General features: G+C 38.8%; 1 protein-coding gene across 1 annotated transcript in view; it reads right to left on the bottom strand.

The window, feature by feature from the left end:
- The window catches only part of LOC144969904 (uncharacterized), a 50,523-nt gene extending 45,364 nt beyond the window's left edge, over positions 1 to 5,159 (bottom strand). Inside the window, exon 1 of the mRNA XM_078908963.1 lies at positions 4,256 to 5,159. Within this exon, the coding sequence (XP_078765089.1) occupies positions 4,256 to 4,388 (133 nt within the window). The 5' untranslated portion in view covers positions 4,389 to 5,159. The remainder of the gene's footprint in view (positions 1 to 4,255) is intronic.
- Between the last annotated feature and the right edge of the window lie 6,424 nt (positions 5,160 to 11,583).

Genomic DNA, 11,583 nt, shown 5'->3' with positions numbered 1-11,583 from the left:
TTTTGTTTGTATAGTGCAATATTCACTAAATGTGCTCAAAGCGCTTAATAAGGAGTTCCAAGACAACGGCAACACCGAACATGTAAGACGCCGGAAAGACGCTAATATAATTTTCCTTTTTTTTTTTTCTTCTTTTTTTTTTTAGCAACAGACAACGCTATTACAGAACAGGTAGGCTCATTTTACACCTGGATGTAGCGAGAAATTGTGAGTACGGTTAAAATATGGTGTTGGGAAACAGTAATTGTAATAGTATATTTACCATTGCCTCGTTCATGAAAACCACCCAATTTGGTCGAAACAATGTCGATATCATGGCCTACATTAATACTTGTGTTCAACACACTTCAATGCTTCTTTGCTCTCCTCATTCCACCCCACTCACCGACTTGCCCATTATCTGTATACACATTTCTTTTAATGTGCTCTCTTTTCCTTTTATCAGTATCCCCCACCTCCACAAAATAGCTACTCACCTCTCACCTGTTTCTCTATCCGTCTCTCTCCTTCGATCTATTTCTCTCTCGCACTAAATACAAATACAAATATCCTCTCTGTTACTCTCTCTCTCTCTCTGTTACTCTCTCTCTCTTTCTCTCTTCTCCCTCCCTCTATCTCTCTCCCCTCTCGTATACATACGCACACACACACACACACACACACACACACACTGTCACTCCACTCGAAACATATTAATTTAATATCAACAATTTATTAATTATTCAATACAAAACACACAAACGCCTCAACAAAACACCATTCAATATCAAATATCAGACTTTTTAAAAATTGAAATATATAAATGATTAAAACTAGACCCCATGAGGTAAATTCAAAATCTCACTCACATACCCTAAGGCCACTACTATTATAGTTGACAACTCCCTCATTCACTGAATCGCTATGTCAGGCCGACAACAGACGGCTATCGTAAAGTCGATGACGGCCCGTTCACAGCGGATCATCGGTAGTCCGTCTATTGAGGGTTAATGAAGAGACACAAAAGGGTTAATTACTCAGTCTATTATTGAGGACTATGGGATGCCTATAAAAGGCACCTTATAACCTTTAATCAAGTTTGGTTTTAACGTACACACGATAGCAGGATGGGGCAGTATAAAGGTTGATACAGAAATGCGGCCAAAAGGATATTAATCCAAACACGGACAAAAAACGTTTCTCTTTTTTTTTTACAATTTGGCCAGAAAACTTTTTCTTTATAAATCGTTCAATCAAAATGAAACTCAATATGTCAACAAGTCTTAAACGTGAGACAGAATACACAGATTTGCCAAGTCTTACGAAAAATTCGTAGAAATACGAATTGTTAGCTCCAGCTACAGGATTGCATTCTCCTCTTTGACTCAATAAATCTTGTTGAGAAAGAAGGTTAGAGAAACAATATTCAGGACTTTGGGGCATTCTTGGATCGTGCTGAGGGCAAATTGTTTATTTCTAAGCCATTTAAACTTTTTTTTTCCACCTGGAAACTACGAATTTTTGAAATTTCAAGTTGGCAGCTCTGCGTACATCAAAATCATCTTTGAAGTTCCAAGTATAAGACATATCAGGTTTTGAGTTGGGTTTTAATTATTGAAGTAAAAGTTTTTCGAGGCCAAAATGGAAAAAGGTGTTTTGGCAATGTATGGGAATTAATTACTGTACAGTAATAGTAATATATTCTATAGCTTATTTAAATTAAATAAGCGATAGTTGGTAACATGGAGGTGGTGAAATGAATCTGGTTGTGAAATGAATTGGTTGGGCCTAAACAATTGCTACTAATCGTCAAGACGAGATTTTGATTGTATGTAAGTATGAGTGACGATTGATAAATTATGAGATTAAGTGATAAAGAAAGAAGTGGATGTAGAGATAAATGGGGAATGGACATTTATAAGTAGATATGTATAGTTATCATCGAGGGGAATGTGACGGCAACATTAGGCAGTTATTGGAGAGAAATGAGAGCGAGGGAGAGAGATAGGGAGAGGGAGAAAGTAATAGAAAGAGAGAGAGAGATGAGAAGTATATACGTGTGTGTGTGTGTGTGTGTGTGTGTTGTATGAGAGAGACAAAGATATAGAGAAAGTGTGTGTGTGTGTGTGTGAGAGAGAGAGAGAGAAGAGAGAGAGAGAGGGAGGGAGGGAGAGAGAGAGAGAGAGAGAGAGAGAGAGAGAGAGAGAGAGAGAGAGAGAGAGAGAGAGAGAGAGAGAGAGATTGCCCTGTATAAAACGCAATTGCCCATATTTATTCCGAGTCTTGTCTGGCACCATTATTAGCTTCAACAGCTCAACAAGCCACAATCCTCAGCACCACCAACCCCCTTTACTCTCTCTCAACCCCCCCCCCCCCCCCCAACACAAACACACACGGGTAGACAAACCTTAATTCCAGACGACAACACAATATAATATACATGTTACGGAGCCCGATATGAACAAGAAAACAGCACACACACACACACACACACACACACACACACACACACACACACACGTCACAAGACCTAGGGTTGCATTATATTAAAATTACCCGCCAAACTGGATGCAGGCCCAAAGTACGATTTCACCCCCCTGCCAATGAAACCAACACACACACACACACACACACACACACACATGCACGCACACGGAAACACTCACATGCACACATATTTCTCTGGTTCCTTGAGTTGCATTTGTGTCTAACGAATTCATGTCACAATCAGATCCAATTCAACGCTTATTAAATTAAATTTGTCCTTAAGAGCCGTAGCTAGGAGTATATCCGGGTTTCTATGGGGGTGAAACATGCCACGAACAATTGCTTCCTAACCTGCACCCGGGATCGATCTTGGTAGTCCCTCTGCATGTAAAGCGAGTGCTCTACCAACTGAGCTATCGGGACCCCCAGGAATCCACCAAGGTCAAAGCTTATTCCCGTAAGAAACATAATATTTGCAGGCTACTTTATATAAATAATGGTCCGTAGTAAAGAAGACTTTCTGCAAAATCAAAGTTAGATACAACCAACTCTTTCTTATATACCGATCCCCTGTTTGTAACGAAGTGGCTATACGAACTCTAGTTTGAATAGTCTCCCGTGGCTTTCTTTGGTGTGGCATATCAGATATCAAACTTTGCAACGTGCTCACTTCTGTGGTCAACTATAATTTGCCAAAAATTTCAGGCCAGGTCACAGAAACTAAGAAAGGTCAAGGTCTAATTGTCTGTTCCCCACACATCCGGTCCACCTGTTTGGTGAACATGCCCATTGGAGACACTATTCAGTAGACGACTCGAATATCGAAAGGCAGCCCAAGTCGTTTTGTAAAGATAGAGTGAAGCAGATGGCCAAAGTTGAATAGAATTGAAATAAAAATGATCGGAATGTCTCGCCTTGAGCCTTAAGAAAGACAGACGGCCGTGTGGTCCAGTTAGTGGTGTGAGTGTGAGTATGACACTCACCATTGGATTGGAAGGGTATCCAGATAGCTCAGTTGGTAGAGCACTCGCTTCACAATCAAAGGGACCGAGATCGATCCCAGGTGCAGTCTAGATTTTTTTTTCAGTCTCCCCCCCCCCCTTCCTGTCCACCCAACAGTGACTGAGTAGCTGGTTCTGTTAGGTCTGGCCGAAAGTACTTTGCGATAGACTTGCGTCTTATCCAATGATAACCATTAATTGCTATTGTTTGTTTCACGCTGTAGAATCCGGGATAAACTCCGGCTCTGAATGGATTACTTTGGCTTGGAAAGCCCGGCTGTGAGAGGCGCATTGTTGAGTCCTTGCCTCTCACTGCACCCAGGTGTAAAGCGAGTACCTGTCCGTCAACATTCCTATCACAGGTTTCCATGTTAACAGTTAGTCGTACGATCTTGAATGAACATGTTTTTAAAAAAACACCTAAAAAAAACAAACAAACTTTTATATAGCGCAATATCCACTAAACGTGCTCAAGGCGTTTTACAAAGGGTCCCTGACAACATGTAGAACGAGAAATGATGCCTGTTAGTATGTTAGGCGAAATTACAATTTTTCCGACAGAAACAACGCTGTATATAGTTAACGGACATGTACTCATTTTCATTTTACACCTGAGTACGGTGAGAGAATGTGAGTAAAGAGCCTTTTCCAAGGACTCAACTAGGCGCCGAGCGAGGCTCGAATCCAGGACCTTCCGATCCGAAAGCGAGTGGCATATCACACAAGACCACATAACCAACCAAAACAAACAAACACATTTAAGCAGCAAAACATCAACTTCAACATACCTGAAACTTTGACAAGTTTACTCCTGAGTCGAGAGGGTGCCTTACGATGCAATCCTATCTGTACAACGAGCCATATGTGGAAGAGACGAACCCGGGCACGCATGTGGAACCACAAAACTTTCAACGGATTCATTGTGATGATGCTATCTAGTACTACTATCAACTAATCACTAGTAGGAAATGACAAACAAGTGTATTGACTATAGTAATGATATTGATATTATACTACAGTTAGTAACGATTTTACTATTGCTACTACTTCTATTGCTATTATAACATTACGAATTAAAAAGCGAGTCTTTCACTTTCATCTCTTGTTGTACATTCACATTAAAATGTGTGAAACTCGAATATAACACTCAAATCCCAAAGGAGAGATAACAGTGATAAGTCCGAATTTCAGAAATAACACAGTCACTTTGCACAGTGTTATGGAATGATCGTGTCACGAAGATCGTAGAACTAATAAGTGAGTCCATGAAAGAATATTATTATAACACAGTAAATTCACTATCGTCTGCTGAAACTTGCACCAAAAAGCACTACATTATGTCTCGGAATGTTGTGAATTTGAATCAATCACAAATAGATGCAGATAGTTTGAAGATGTTTCTCGTATCGACAAGTCGAGTGGAAATGATTGCTAGTAATCACATTATCGGAATTTATAGCCATCAAGTTTACAAATGAATTGAACAAGATTATTGTTCTGTCGTTGCTTCTGCTGTCTGCTGCTGCTACTAACATGAGATTAGGGTGAGAACCTCGTTTTGTCGCGCGAAGAAAACGCTCTCTCATTCATAGCCATAAATTGGGTAGCTTTTTGCACCTCTCGCTTTCAACCAGCTCGCCACTTCACACATCACACCAGCAAAAAAATGGCAATAACTCCGCCCACTGCGTGTTTGTGAATGCTTTCATGAGTCGCGTGTAGTGACCGCCTGAGCGATCTGATTGGTCGACGGGGTGATAGTGGGTGGGGTTTTATGTCGTGTTCATTGTACGCTCGAGCGCTGGCCGTGACGTTTGATGATTGTCCGTGGGAAAGCTCGAATTTCATCGCTTGTCGCGAGTTTGTTTGTCTTCGTGTCTGTCATCGACATCGTCTGTTCAATTTTTGAGTGGCCTGGTCATCATGACCGTTTATTATCACGAGTCAAATGGCATCAAAAGTCAAAGAAACTGTCAAAGACAAATTCTTAGAATAATAAACGGTCAGAAAATTTTACACTCACTGATGTAAATGTTATTATCTTTTTTGTTGTTTTGTTTTGTTGTGTTTTTGTTTTTTTGTTTTTTAATAATGACGGACATGCGTGCATTTAGTAGTCAGTAATAAAAAGAAAAGAAAAGAAAAAAAAGCAGAAAATGATAGATAGACAAAAGAGGCTTGACAAACATGGTTCAAAGTTACGCCCCCCACCCCTTCTTTCAACTCAAACCTCGTTCCCCTAAATTAGTGACACTGAGTACATTTGATTACAGACAAGTGACACAAAACAAATGAGATCTATAAGTAAGTATTTGTTGTTTTTTTTCTTTGGTTTTATATTTGTTTCTTTTAATTGTTTTTTTATTTTTTGTTGTTTTTTTTTTTTTTGTTTTTTGTTGTTTTTTTTTTTTTTTTGCTTTTCTTTATTGCTTTTTAAAAAAATTATTTTTCTTCCTCTTCCTCTTCATCATCATCATTTTCTTCTTCTTCTTCTTCTTCTTCTTCTTCTTCTTCTTCTTCTTCTTCTTCTTCTTCTTCCTTCTTCTTCTTCCACCCAATTCTTCTGTTGTCAGTGACTCAGTAGCTAGGTGACTATGTTTGATCTGACAGAAAGTATTTTGCGACAGACCAACATCCTTCTCAAAGGACGCAAACAATGGTTGTTTGGTACAGATATCGATTAGGGGAATCTGTAGTGTCAAAGAAACAGAAGGGGAGTGGGAGAGAGAGATAGAGAGAGAGAGATGGAGAGAAAGAGAGAGAGAAAGATAGAGAGATAGATAGAGAGAGAGAAAGATAGAGAGATAGATAGAGAGAGATAGATAGAGAGAGAGAGAGAAAGATAGAGAGATAGATAGAGAGAGGGAGAGAAAGAGATAGAGAAAGATAGAGAGATAGATAGAGAGAAAGGGAGAGAAAGAGAGAGAGAGAAAAAAAGAGAATAATAGAGAGAGAGAGGAAGAACGAAAGAAAGACAGAGAGAGAGAGAGATATATAGATAGATAGAGAGAGAGAGAGAGAAAGAGAGTGATAGAGAGAGAGGAGGAACGAAAGAAACACACACACACACACACACACGGAGAGAGAGAGAGAGAGAGAGAGAGAGAGAGAGAGAGAGAGAGAAAGAGAAGGGGGTTGATAAGGAGGGGGCTGGAAAACGTATAATCAATGCTAGGCAAATTAAGACGATTTTTAAAAAAAAAATGTTAAACACCCAAAAAAATCATTGATTTTCAAGGGGAAAAAAAAGAAGACAGACAGACAGACACACACACACACACACACACACACACACACACAGAGTGAGAGAGAGAGAGAGAGAGAGGGAGAGAGAGAGGGATAGACAGATAGATAGATAGATAGACAGATAGAGAGAGAGAGAGAGAGAGAGAGAGAGAGAGAGAGAAAGAGAGAGAGAGATAGAGAGAGAGAAGAATCGGATAAAGAAGTTGAAAGGAAGAAAAGAAGAATGAGATTGTAAAGTCAATATGCATAGCAGGTGCATAAAATGGAGATAACAACTGAATTTGTGAACGAACACACAATAATTCTGGTAAATTTAAACACTGCACGTGAATGGAATATTAAATTAAAGCAATCAAAATCTTAAATGTGACCCTTCGTCTCAAAACGGTATTAAGTTGGGATGACTAAGATGCTGAAAATTGAATTTCTAGCCAGGAATATCAGATTTAATGTGAGTTTGTTTGCTTTATAAAGGAGAAGGAATATCATATTTTACTGTGCTAAATACCAATGTTTAATATTTTTGACCAGTTTGACTATAATTTGACTTTATAGCAACGGGTCCATCCCGATATAATACCGTTTTGAAACGTATGGTCACAAATGTTTTAGAGATCAGTGAGTGTAATTGACGAGAGACCTTAAAAATGCATAGCAAATATTTTACAATGCCATACATACTACCGATGGTAACAACAAGAGATGAAGTGAATAGAAAAGTGCCAGAAGACAATAGAGAATAAAACATTTTTTACTACCGATGGGAGTGCACCTAGGACTCTATAGATGTCACTGGAGTGCACACTTGCAAGATTCGCAGCACACATTTGCACAATTCGATACCTTAAGACGAAGTGGAGCATCACCAATACTGTGTGTACATAATGTATGTTGACTTAATGAGAGCAGAGTGCAGCGCTCCTGGTTCCAGACCGATGTCTTTCCTTTGGAAATTATAATGTAACAATGTGATCCAAAAAAAATAAATAAATAAATAAAATACCAATAAATAAAAGATAAGAAAAGAAAAAAGATTCGCTTTCCTGTTAAATAATTAAAAAATCAAAGGAACTTGAGACTTTAGAGATAGATAGATAGATAGATAGATAGATAGATAGATAGATAGATAGATAGATAGATAGATAGATAGATAGGTAGATAGATAGATAGATATTTAGATAGATAGGTGGATAAAGAGAGAGAGAAGGAACTATATGGAGAGAGAATGAGTGGAAGAGAGAGAGAGAGAGAGAGAGAGAGAGAGAGAGAGAGGGAGAGAGAGAGAGAGAGAGAGGCCTATAGACTTCTCTCTCCACCCCCCCCCCCCCCACACACACACTCTTATCTCCAATCCCCCCCCCCCCCCCCCCCCCCCTCTCTTGCCAATACACTTACATTATTATTATACTAATTTGATGCGGCGACCAATTTGTCTCTTGATTTTGTAATACGATTAAATATGCAGCCTATAACAAAAGAACTTTTGTATCATTCTGATGACGGGTGGGGAAAAAAAGCATTAGAAAACACAAAAACAATGCCCAGGCGATATAACCAAAGCCTCAATCTTTCGTCTGTCTGTCTGCCCGGCCAACATGACGAATATTCAATCTTTTCTATGGAAATCGCCGCCATTGCGTTTTCAATTTCACCAAAGGGAGACAATTATTCAAAATCTACAACTACAATAATATGATATTGTCTACCACTCAATGCTCCGTCAATCTCGCTCTTCGCTTCTGTTTCTGACCACTGTACACTAATCTGAAGGGATGGTCACCTGTTTGAGCAGACGACGGGTCACTGTCTGTCTGATATCTGTCCTGTCTGGTCTGGTGGTGTCTGTCTGGGGATTTACCTTATAAGGTAATGACGGAAGTAGCTTTTGTCATTCGATTGATTGCGCATGCTTGTGGTTTCTATTCTTCGGCGTCGTAAACTTACAAAGCAACTTGTCATTCATATATTTGGGCCAACACCTAGATACGTAACACTATATATTATAATATATCGATCAATTTTAAAAGCCACACCCTGGCAAAAAATTATGGAAATTTTGGAACAAACAAAAATAAATGAAAAAACTAATAACATTTTAAAAAATTGATGCCAGAGAAGTCGTCCTTCAAATATCGATCAATCAAAATGACTCTTATCCTGAGTGAAATTAAATAAATGATAGTAGAAAAATGGGGATCAGACAAATATTTCGATGCGTGTAAAATAAGATGAATATCAACACCTATATAGCGCAATTCCACGGATTTATCATATACTCAATAATATTTCATTTATTGCCCCAGCAGGCAATATGGAACATTTTTTCTATTTTACACAGTCCCAGTTGCCTGTTAGGCGTCTTTTTGTACTAAAACTCTTACAATACCCGTTACTTCCTGTTATTATTGCAAAGTACTTTTTCACACATAAGTCGATGGAACTGGGTGAAAAGTGTCTTACCCAAAGACTCAATAATATGATATTGGACTACAATTTTTCAAGATTTTGTCACCCACCCGATCATTGAATAACAATGTGAAATTGAATGTAAACTCCAATTTAATATACGAAGACAGATAAAATATACATTTCGGGTTTCCCTTTTATAAACAAAACAGGACGAATGTCTCTGTAGTGTTTCATTCACTGTTGATAAAGGGGAAACCCGAAACGTCCATTTTATCTGTTTTCGAATATTAAATTGAAGCTTACATTCAATTTCACATTGTTATATTATATTTCTTCGAGCTTCGAGCAGCAACATTTACATTACCCGATCATTGACCGCGCTTAACATTGCTTGAGTTCTATGACAGAGACTAGGCTAGACACCTTACCGCTCAGAGTCAGAGCCGAGGCGTGAAATCAGTGCATTGTCTGGCCACTGTCTGTCTGTCTGTCTGTCTATCTGTCTGTAAGAACAAAAAGGTCATTGAATACGATGAGTGTGTCATGTCATGTCACGTGACGTCACCCGACGGATTAAGACTTAAAACCCCAGACGGTCGAATTAATCGTGGTATGATAGAGAGACACAATGGGCTGGATACAGGGAAATCATATTGAATATACGACATGTATTACATATTATATTATATTGACGACGGTCATCGGTCAGACAAATATTTATTTAGATGATGCATGTAGACCTATAGATAGTATGCACTTGGCTAAGCAACTCACAATAATGCCATCCGGAAGTATAACGGACCAACACACAAAACTATAATATGTAACCTTGAACGTTTATAGTCTGGTTAAGACAGTTTAGTGAGAAGTACTCATAAGCGTTGATGACAAAAAGCAATATCAAAGTCCTGAGTGACGTCAACTTCGTTCTATCTTTACCTCCTCCTCCTCCTCCTCCTCCTCCTCCTCCTCCTCCTCCTCCTCCTTCTTCTTCTTCTTCTTCTTTTTCTTCTTCTTCTTTTCTTCTTCTTCTTCTTCTTCTTCTTCTTCTTCTTTTCTCTTCTTCTTCTTTCTTCTTCTTCTTCTTCTTCTTCTTCTTCTTCTTCTTCTTTTCTTCTTCTTCTTCTTCTTCTTCTTTTTCTTCTCTTCTTCTTCTTCTTCTTCTTCTTCTTCTTCTTCTTCTTCTTCTTCTTCTTCTTCTTCTTCTTCTTCTTTCTTCTTCTTCTTCTTCTTCTTCTTCTTCTTCTTCTTCTTCTTCTTCTTCTTCTTCTTCTTCTTCTTTTCTTCTTCTTCTTCTTCTTCTTCTTCTTCTTCTTCTTCTTCTCTTCTTCTTCTTCTTCTCTTCTTCTTCTTCTTCTTCTTCTTCTTCTTCTCTTCTTCTTCTTCTTCTTCTTCTTCTTCTTCTCTCTTCTTCTTCTTCTCTTCTTTCTTCTTCTTTCTTCTTCTTCTTCTTCTTCTTCTTCTTCTTCTTCTTCTCTTCTTCTTCTTCTTCTTCTTCTTCTTCTCTTTCTTCTTTTCTCTTTCTTCTTCTCTCTTCTTCTTCTTCTTCTTTCTTCTTCTTCTTCTTCTTCTTCTTCTTCTTCTCTTCTTCTTTTCTTCTTCTTCTTCTTCTTCTTCTTCTTCTTCTTCTTCTTCTTTTCTTCTTCTTCTTCTCTTCTTCTTCTCTTCTTCTTCTTTCTTCTTCTTCTTCTTCTTTCTTCTTCTTCTTCTTCTTCTTCTTCTTCTTCTTCTTCTTCTTCTTCTTCTTCCATTAAGGCCAAAGCTTCAGGCTGAAGATTTTATGACCGTCTTTTCAGTAACAGGGTTTAGAGGGAAGCGGGGAACGATTTTTTGAAGTCATCAGTCGAAAGGGCTTGTTTACAATTGGTTGGTAGGGAGTTCCAAAGTTGGATGGTGGAGGGGAAGAAAGAGTAAATATGATGATGGTTTGTTCTTGAGTGGGGGATTTCAAAATTAAATGCTGAGCTTCTTGTTCTGTTGTTGTATCCCGTTTCAAATGGCTAGTTGGAATTTTGAGTTTTCCGTTTTGTGCTTTGTTGAATATGAGGAGTTTGTTGATGGACCTAAATATAAAAAGGCGTTTTGACAGAAGGGAGTGGGGGGGGGGGGGGGGGGGTGACCGAGTAGTTAAGATATTTAACTGTTATCTGGAAGGTATCGGGTTCGAGCCCCGCTTCAGGAACTTTGGTGGGGTTTTTTTTTTTCTTCTTTGATCTTATTATCAACCCCCAATTTGCTCACTTTAACTAAATGGGTGATTCCTGTTGACATCAGGGATCTTGTTTGATGGATTATCTAGATTCCTTCATGGAGTGCCCAGGCGACAAGCGAAGTGGTCGAGTGGTCAAAGCAATTGCACTGTGATCTGGAAGGTCCGGGTTCTAGCCTCGTTTCAGGCGAGGTACTTTTGTTTTCTTTTCCTTGGGCAAGGTTATCAACTCCCAATTTGCTAACTTGGACA

The sequence above is a fragment of the Berghia stephanieae genome, chromosome 4, assembly GCF_034508935.2.
Source record: "Berghia stephanieae isolate SIO BIC M18660-M18661 chromosome 4, UCSD_Bste_1.3, whole genome shotgun sequence".
Lineage (NCBI taxonomy): Eukaryota > Metazoa > Mollusca > Gastropoda > Nudibranchia > Aeolidiidae > Berghia > Berghia stephanieae.
This window is presented reverse-complemented; position numbering and strand designations above follow the sequence as displayed.